Source organism: Rutilus rutilus (genome assembly GCF_951802725.1).
Source record: "Rutilus rutilus genome assembly, chromosome: 9".
Taxonomy (NCBI): domain Eukaryota; kingdom Metazoa; phylum Chordata; class Actinopteri; order Cypriniformes; family Leuciscidae; genus Rutilus; species Rutilus rutilus.
The window spans coordinates 3382423-3392324 of record NC_140223.1 but is presented as its reverse complement, the minus strand read 5'-3'; the positions used below and the strand labels follow the sequence as shown (position 1 = coordinate 3392324).

Here is a 9902-nt window from a genome sequence, read left to right as displayed (position 1 = left end):
CAGAATACAGTTCTGATGAGTAGCAAAAGATTGTTGAGCATCACAAACTAGAAAGTGGCTGTAAGACAATAGCTAAAGAATTGAAAATCCCCATTTTGACCATCAGGGCAATAATTAAGAAGTTATAACCAACTAAAGATGTTATGAATCTGCCAGGAAAAGGACGTGTGTCTATACTGTCTTAATGCACGGCGAGTATGAAAGTTTGAGTGGCCAAAGACTCTCCAAGGATCACAGATGGAGAATTGCAGAGATTAGTTGAGTCTTAGGGTCAGAAAGCCTAAAAAAAAAATTATCAAACAACCCCTACATCCCCACATGTTGTTTGGGAGGGTTTAAAAAAAAACCTCCTCGCTCATCCAAAAACAAATCCCAGCAAATTTAATTGTCAGACACGACTGGATCTTCAAACAACACAGGGTTCTGTGGTCAGATGAGACTAAAACAGAGCTTTTTGGCAGCAAACACACTAGATGGGTTTGGTGAACACAAGGATAAAAAGTACCCCATGTGTACAATTTAATATACCACTGGATCTTTAATGTTGTGGGCATATTTTTCTGCTGGAGGTCCTGGACTTCTTGTTCAGATACATGGCATTGTGGATTCTTTCAAATATCAACAGATAAAAAATCAAAACCTGACGCCTTCTGCTAGAAATCTTATAATGGGCCGTGGTTGGATCTTCCATCAGGACAACGATCCAAAACAAACATCAAAATCAAAACAAAAATTTGTTGTGGAGCACAAAATGAAGCTTCTGCCATGACCGTCTCAGTCCCCTGACCTGATGAGTGGGCTGAACTGAAGAGGAGAAGCACCAACATGGATCTGGGAATCTGAAGGATCTGGAGAGATTCTGTATGGAGGAATGGTCTCTGATCTCTTGTCAGTTATTCTCCAAACTCATCAGGCATTATAGGAGAAGACTCAGAGCTGTTATCTTGGCAAAAGGAGATTGCAAAAAGTATTTAATAAAAGGGTTTCAATAATTGTGGCCAACGTGTTTTGGAGAAAAACATTTATTTCATAATGTGATTTTCCCCCCACTTTCAATTCTTTTACTTCAATGAAAGGTTAGAATTTTGCACATTTTTTGAATGAAAGATCACAAGGATAATCGATGCAGATTTATTTTTTACAGCCAATTTTGATCATATTTACCAGGGGGTTCAATAATTGTGGAGGGCACTGTATATATACAGTAGCCTATATAGTTTTTGGACAAAATTAATAACTTTTAAGATGTGAATTTGATTGTATATTTTTAGTAATTCTCAAATAATACTTTTTGTCAATGTTGATAATTTTTTTATTTTATTTGAAGTGTACACGTTTTTGCATTATTATTATTATTTTAACTACAGTCAAACCTCAATACAGAGAAAGCTTTTTGTTACACACGTGTAAAATTAAAATGTAATTAAAATGTAACAAAAATAAACAAGAATGCTTTATCCATCTGGATCTGATCTCATTTCAACCTATTTTTTTGCTGTAATAGCACTACCAGTTCATTTGTATGTATAATTGTGTGTGTGTGTGTGTGGGTGGGTGGATCTGTTTGGCACATTTTGTTGTGATTTCACCAGAACGAAACGAATAGGTCAGTCTCCGCAACGGATTTGACTGCGCGAGCCACAAGACAACACTAGGCGCGTTTCCATTAAAGATTTGCGCAAAACTTTTGCGATTTTTTCTAAATATCGATAAAAAACAATTGCGAAATGACGGCATTAATGGCAAGGAAAGACCTGTGATCGGCACATAAGAGGTGTTTCTGGGTTTTTCTCACTCATTTCTGCTCCGAGGTCTTGATTGTGGCATTTCTTTGAGGTTTAGAATCCAGTATTTCTGTCGTTCTTTTGTCTTTTATGAATTGAATATAGAACTCTGTCTCGTATTCTGTCCGGTCCAAACACACCGCGCCTTCTAAGTCAGGTGACTGCAAATGCGCAAAAACTGTTTCCATTGCTGTTTTGCGAAATATTAATTTTTTGAATTGTCTGAAAAACAACACATTTCAGCGCTAGAACGACTCTAATTTGACAAACGAACAAAATGAATGCTCTGCTAGTTAACTGGATATGTTTTATTAATTTGTATTGGTTCGGCTCTGCTCAAAAGAAGTAATAAACACTCAGAAGAAGAAGGTTTTGTGGCGCAGTGAAGTTTGTCCGGGAAGCTCTTCGACTACCGCTGGTCCGCTATGTGATGAACGGTTAGCCGTCTCTGAAATGGCGTCACATAAGACCTTCAGAATCAAACGCTTCCTCGCTAAGAAGCAGAAGCAGAACAGGCCGATTCCACAGTGGATTAGGATGAAAACTGGCAACAAGATCCGATACAACTCTAAGAGGAGACACTGGAGAAGGACCAAGCTGGGCTTGTAAAAAAAAAAGTGAGTTCAATATTATTCCTTATTAGTGTTCATTATGAATTTACTTTAAAATTGTGTTTGGTTTATTAAGTTATGTAGTATTGGATGCACTTTCTCAGGCAAATGTTTCAGACATACATTCAGCTGATGTAATACTGTGTTATTTCCTGCCGCTGCAGAAAGAAAAATGAATGTTAAATATGTATGGTTTACATATGTTTATAAGGATCTTATGCAGCATAACATGTTAAGTCAACATAATTGTTAAATGCATAAAATATTCTTTTGACTCATTTGAGTAAGTTAGATGTACAAGAGTCTGTACAAAATGTATTGCCAAGACAGCACACCTTGATCAAGCTAAAACACTAATGTTACTATCAAGTCACTAACTATCCTTATAGCTTTGATGCTTTGAATCTTTTCCACCTGTGCATTTACATATGCCCCTATAATCACCATGTATTTTACAGGTAAAAATGAAGAAGGCTGCAGCATTGCTGTCAACCGTGGTAAATAGCCTACAGGAACATCCTAATATACAAATGTTCTCTATTTTTAATCACTTTAAGTCCAGTGTCAGTGAAGATGGTGTGGTCAGTGGAATCTTGGTGTTTGTGGGAAATAGAAGGAACCTTACCCAGCACTACGATGTGACCCTGATGACTGAGGTAATTCATCACACATTCATCAACAGTTAGCAGTCAAAAGTTTATGTACGCTTTACAGAATAAACTACTTCATCAGGGTAGTACTAAATAAAAAGAGAACATATACATTTTTGTGATCTCTCTTATTGCTAAAATTAACATTTTGCAGATACTGCAAGGTGTATATAAACTTTAAAGCACAACTGTATATCTATCAATTTCATTCATCTGAGCCAAATAGAATAATGGACTGGATCTGTTTTATAAACAAATGTTTTCCTTCTGTTTTTTTTTTCTTTCTCAAGGTATTTTTTTCTGACTTTTCTGCCTCTTTGGAACATTTCCATTCATATTTACTCTGGAGAGCTTCTGGGACATTGACATAAACAGCACTTTCCAACAACTTCAAAAAAATTGGTGACATGATTTTGGTTTTCTTGTTTTTGTGCCATTGGTTTTCTTCAGTTTTTGGTTTGTTTTTAGACAAACTTATATTCACTGTAATGCTGGAGTAAGCATTTTGTCCTGTTTAATGTTTGTGCTATGTTAATATTAGTTTATGTATTAGCCAACATGATCTGACAAATTTTTTTTACAGTATTTATTAATCTTTGTTAATATTAGTTCATTAAAATATAGTTTAAGTTAGTTAACACAAGGGGGGGGGTTGTGCATTAACAAAGGTTTTTATGTATTTATTTTAGAGATTTTGTCAGTAAATGTAAGTAGAGGGTTTTAAATTTAATTTGTGTTTGTAACTAGGTTAAGATTTTTTATTTATTATTATTCAAATTTGAAATAAATTGCAACTTTATTATTTTTTTAATTACAAATGTATTTAATTATATAATACTGTACATGTATATTACATTAAAGTATATTTTAGTCCACATTAATTGCTTGTCAGTATATTTGGAAGTACACTTTTATCATATTTCAAAGTTCAAATAAAAATGTATTAAAGTCCCACTTAAGTTGTTCCAAAAAAGAACTCTTAATTTCAACTAATTGCATTTAATTTGAGCTTAATCTGTGATACATTTGAAATCAATTACATGCAATACGTTTGTCGAAAACATTACACTTAATTCACTTTTAAGTGTATTGTTAACTGATATTAAAGTATATTTTAGTTCACATGAATTGCTTGTTCATTAAACTACACTTTAACTATATTTAAAATACACTGAAAGTACTCATTAAATATGTATTAAAGTCCCATTTATGTTTACAAAAAGCATTCAAAAGTTCAACTAATTGCATTTAATATGAACTTAATTTGTGATACATTTGAAATCAAATACAAATAAAATGCAATTAAGCGGTGAAAACAATACATTTAATTCACAATTAAGTGTTTTGTTAACTGACATTAAAGTACAGTTAAGTTCACATTAATTGCTTGTCAGTGCATTGAGAAGTGCACTTTAAATCAATTTTAAAGACACTAGAAGCAATAATGAAAGTAAATATAAAGTTGTATTTAAGTCCCACTTAAGTTGTACCAAAAAATCACTCTTAATGACAACTTATTGCATTTTATTTCAACTTAATATGTGATATATTTCAAATCAATTATACTTAATGTGCATTCAGACCGGTGAAAACATTGCATTTGAGTTACACTTAAGTGTATACATTTAAAGTATATTATTTGTATAATAAGTACACTTTATAAAAGTACACTAAAGTGCTTTTTTTTCACAAGGGTATGGATCAGCCACTATATTATAAGAGTGGAGACAAACGGCCTCATATCAGGTAATCAGAATAACATTTCAATAAAAGATGATTTTAATCTTTTCTACACCCACATTTATGTTAGAATGAAATGTGTTTTTGAACGTTAGTTGAATGAACGGTTTAAGGTCTCACTCAAAGACAGTCCCTTGCCGCCATCTCGACAGCTCAGGCTTTTTAGTGGCACCCAAATGAGGTGCCGAAATCTGAGTTCTGATTTGGTTCGTTACATGCCGGTGTTGTGCCGAATTTCGACTCCCTGCCAAATTATTACCCCCCTCGTTGAAGTCAGTACCTGATTGCCTAATCCTAACCCCTCCCCCACAACTAATCCTAAACCTACCAATACTAGGGGGGTAATAATTCGGCAGGGGTCGAAATTCGGCACGACACCTGTTTTGATTCAACAATGCGATTCAATGCAATACAATGCAATGGAAAAAAATATTATGCAATGTAATTCAATATATTACAGATAGTTAGCTTTTATTTATTTTTGGTTCAGACAGACAGAAATCATAAATTAACTTATGTGCTTCTGAATTGTGTAACGTGTGTTTCCAAACATTGGATTTGTAATTATTTGGTGGAAGATGCAGCTCTACCTCTGCCATGTTAATCTATATTCTACTATGTCAGTGGATCCTAACCTTTTTTACTACAAGGCCCCCCTCCTCTCCGAATCAATACTGCAAGATAGATTTATACCCTCAGGTTTCTTTTTTGCAAACATAATTCTCAGACATTATTTACAACTTAAAAGTACTTTCTCTGCTGATATATATTGTAGCTTAAATAAGCTCAAGTCAACCTGCCATACCAAGCAAGACCACAAGGAGATGCCAAAGGACTGCATTCGATACGGATCCATTATGAAGTATTAAACACACCAAAATACAAATGAAAAATAAAAACATTCTGAATGTGGAAACTCAGCGACGTCATCAGTGAACAGTTCATCTGATAGAACAAGCAATCGTGTCTATGTTTGGAGCGTCTGATGTTCATGTGTACATAAACACCACACTGATCCTCACAAACTTCTCTAAAACATGCTTCTTCGGTGAGCATCCATTATAAAACACCAGCAGAACATTAATTATGACAACTATTCAAATATATAATAATAATAATAATAATAATAATAATAATAATTTGTTACATTTATATAGCACTTTTCTCGACTATCAGAGTACTTTTTACATATAAGGGGGAGGGGGAATCTCTTCAACCAATAGAATAGAACTGTGTTCATGAAGAAATACAATGTTAAAGCGATCAGTGAGCCAAGAGCGCACTTACTCAAATTGTTTGCACATCAGTAATAATTGGCTTGCGCATGCCGAATGTACGACTCCTGAATGTCACTGTAATCGTCTTTACCTGTATTACAATCGTAATAAAGTGGGTCGCGGCCTACAGGTTGAAAACCACTGTTCTATGTGACTCTCAGGCACGCCTCGGTCTCCGTAGTGTTGTGAAACATCATATTCTCTGCTGATGAGAGAACGCGCTTGAGAAACAGTTTAGAGATGAGAAATCAATCTACATATAAAATACTGGTCACAAATTATTGGTCACTTTCTGAATAATAAAAGTATAGCGCATCTAGTCTACTAATAATTATATATAAATAAATAGTTTTTTTCCCACTAACACAGAACGTTTAGGGAACGTTAGTTTATGGTTCTCTAAAGGTTAGTTCGAACCAAACCAAAAACTAACGTTTAGGGAACATTATAACGTTCCCTAAACGTTAAGGGAACCAACCAACTAAAACGTTCTCCTGTGGTTGCACTGTACCTCCACACAACATTCCTGTTTGGTTGTTTTTGGTTCTTCTGAGTGTGGTATTGAAATATTTATTTAAACCAGCTCCATTTAAGTTTTTGACGTAGCAAATAAAAGGTTTACAGTCACTTGATTTCGATTCACTCAAAAATGATTGGTCTTATGAAATCGAAGTAAGATAATCAGCATAGCAAGAGAATATATTTATTTTTAGGCTGATATCAATTTAGCTAAAATGGTAATTAAGTGGCCATAGTCCTGCCCTACCCTGCTTTAAGATTACACTGCATAATTTCAAATATCATTATAACTGAACTGACGGCTCATACAAAATGAGATTGTACAAGCTCTCCACTTTGTTCTACATGTATAATCTATATTTCTATATGTTTTACAGCAACTTTTCTTGACAATCCTTGGAGGTTCGACCGGAGGAACTGCCATCCGTCGCATTCTACGGCGAGTGGCAACCAACGACGTGCTGAAACAGTATAGTCTGCGGGACAGAAAGGCAAAAAAGGCCTTCCAGGACCTGACAATCTGCAGGGTTATAACAGGCATGTGTTATTTTATTGTTAACATCAGTATTTTGCTTAGCTTGGAGGTTTTAATTTGACTTGTAACTTTGCTTAATTTTGACTTCTACTCTAGCAGCCTCCCAGAAAAACTTCCCTACGCTGACTGCAGCAGACGTGGAGGACTTGATTGGGCAAGTGCTTGATTGGGCAAGTTTGCCCCACACAGACGGTAAATTGAAATTCGTCTATGTGATGTTCATAATAATCAAAGGAATGGGAAAACTATCAATATTTGTGATCATAAAAAAAAAAAAACAGGGTTGTTAGTAAGTCTTGCTTTTGTCTATGTTTTCATTTTTAGTATGACATATCAAACGTTTATTTCTTTCTTTTTAGGCCAGCTGAGAAGGACTGAGCCTTTAAAACCATGGAGCTCTAATGTTTTTTTTTTTTTTATCTTCATGTTTTGTATTTTTTTTATTAAAGCAATTGTATTTTTGGCACGTTGGCCATTCACCTAAACATTACATACTTTATCATTCCAATATGCATCTTGCACACTACATTTGTACTATTACTTTGCACTCTTCATCCCACTCCATTTGTACTTGTATTGATATTATGTCTTATTTGTATAGTTGTATACTAAAACTGTATAAAATTGATTCTGATTCTTGTATTATATTTTTAGGCCTTTTATTGTTCATTTTATATTGTATATTAAAGTATTATTATATTTAAATCCCATCAAGTTTGCTCATTCATTCCTGCTAATATATAATGATTCAATCTTGCTCATGCACAGACAGTTTAAAGTAATAATAAAATTGTTAAAGTTTTTTAAAGGTTAGGGGAATGTATAAAAGAACGTTAGGGGAACGTTACCTAAAGGTTGCAACGTTAAGAGAACGTTAGGGGAATGTTACATAAAGGTTGCAACGTTAAGAGAACGTTAGGGGAACGTTACCTAAAGGCAATGTAACTAAAAACTAACGTTCCCTGAACGTTAAAGGGATAGTTCACTTTGAAATTAAATTTTGGTATATTTTAGCATACCTCAAGGGCATCCAAGATGTAGGTGTCTTTTTTTTCGCAGTAGTTTCAATTTTGATATTTTTAGGTCAAACCGTTCTTGTCTGTCAGTCAGATAATGCAGGTCTATGGTCACTGTCTCAAAGAGCATGCACAGAGTCCAAATTAAAACAATTCCTCATCGTCCAAATTAAACAATTCCCCATCATAAGTACACATTGATGGCCTAAGACACGAAACGAGCGGTTTGTGTGAGAAAACGAACAGTATTTATATAGTTTTTACCTTTTGTACACAGCCACGTCCGAGTGATCTGAAGGCGCGGGCGCTTCCTATTGTGTGACGTGTGCGCAGACTGGTGCATAGATATATATACACTAGAATTCGCCTCGTTCCAATGAACTGCCGTAGCCAAGGCGGCATCTATTGTATATGCACCAGTCTGCGTCAGGAAGTCTCGCGTGATATCAGGTCTCGCAATGTAAACAATTGCTTTACGGCCAAAATAAATCTGCTAAAATGCCGTCATTATTGCGCTCCCTCACGCTGTTCAAACCCGAATGAAGAAGACGTTTTAAAGAATATCCCATCTGCTTTGATGTCGTTGATCTGCTAGCCTCTGGTGTCTGAGAATAGCCAACGAGTTTTTACAACAGTGTTGTCAAATATCTTTTCCGAAGCTGTGGGGGGAGCTCTAGAGAGAAACCTGCGAGCAAAAAGTGAGAATACAGCGAAGAAATCCCGAAGTTACTGAGCCCCGCTTTAATAAGACTAAAAACTGATGTAAAGAAAGCATTAGCAATAAAAGAGGTGTTCGTGGCAGTATACTTCGATGTTGAAAAACTATATGATATGATGTGGAGAGAAGGATTGTTATAAAGATTGTTATAAAGATTGTGTGGGGGTGTGGGTGGTGTGGGGGGTCCGAAAACCAGTCAGTATCTGGTGCCATCAATAAAATGCACCTGTGTTCATTGTCCATTACATACACCTGCCCATACCATAACCCCACAGCCACCATGGGCCACTCGATCCACAACATTGACATCAGCAAACCGCTCACCCACACAACGCCATTCACGCTGTCTGCCACCTGCCCTTTACTGTCAGTGAAACCCAGGATTCATCCGTGAAGAAAACACCTCTCCAAAGTGCCAGACGCCTTCGAATGTGAGCATTTGCCCACTCAAGTCGGTTACGATGACGAACTGCAGTCAGGTCGAGACCCCAATGAGGACGACAAGCATGCAGATGAGCTTCCCTGAGACGGTTTCTGACAGTTTGTGCAGAAATTCTTTGGTTATGCAAACCGATTATTGCAGCAGCTGTCCGGGTGGCTGGTGTCAGACGATCTTGGAGGTGAAGATGCTGGATGTGGAGGTCCTGGGCTGGTGTGGTTACACTTTAATTAGGTAGGATAAAGGAAAAAGTATAATTAAAGAACCTTGCAATCAGAAATGGCAAGGAAATTGGAATGCATGTAAAACAGGAGCACATTTTTATAATATACACAACAGCGTGAGACAAAGTAAAATGGCACAAAAATTTAAGCAGAATATCAGATACTTTTTAATAAGACCATGGGCCATACAAAACTTCATATAATAGGAAAACACAGTACAGGATTGTGTGACCTATGCCAAATGGAAACAATTGATCATGTGTTGTTATTCTGTTCTAGGTATGAACAGGAAATAAATCAACTAAAAATTAAGAGAACTACAGAACATAGTATGTAAAGAATTTACAACCAGCAACATATAAAACACAATCTGGTAAAACTAAAGGCAG

General features: G+C 35.7%; 1 protein-coding gene across 3 annotated transcripts; it reads left to right on the top strand.

The window, feature by feature from the left end:
* The first annotated feature begins 1615 nt into the window (after positions 1-1615).
* On the top strand, positions 1616-3920 carry LOC311296916 (large ribosomal subunit protein eL39). 3 transcript variants are annotated; one of them, XR_014628723.1, is made up of 3 exons: positions 1616-2401; positions 2953-3051; positions 3336-3475. XR_014628723.1 is itself a non-coding variant. In XM_084418909.1 (2 exons), exon 1 carries the CDS (start codon positions 2238-2240, stop codon positions 2391-2393), a length of 156 nt encoding a protein of 51 aa, XP_084275035.1. In that variant the 5' UTR covers positions 1616-2237; the 3' UTR covers positions 2394-2401; positions 2854-2870. The 3 variants fall into 3 exon arrangements, 1 of the variants encoding a protein (XP_084275035.1); XR_014628722.1 differs by having other exon boundaries at positions 1965-2401; positions 2854-3051; positions 3336-3920; XM_084418909.1 differs by lacking the exons at positions 2953-3051; positions 3336-3475 and adding an exon at positions 2854-2870.
* Positions 3921-9902: the final 5982 nt, after the last annotated feature.

Bases quoted from the DNA above. Each gene is read 5' to 3' on its own strand.
- LOC311296916 (XM_084418909.1), top strand. From the start codon at position 2,238: ATGGCGTCACATAAGACCTTCAGAATCAAACGCTTCCTCGCTAAGAAG.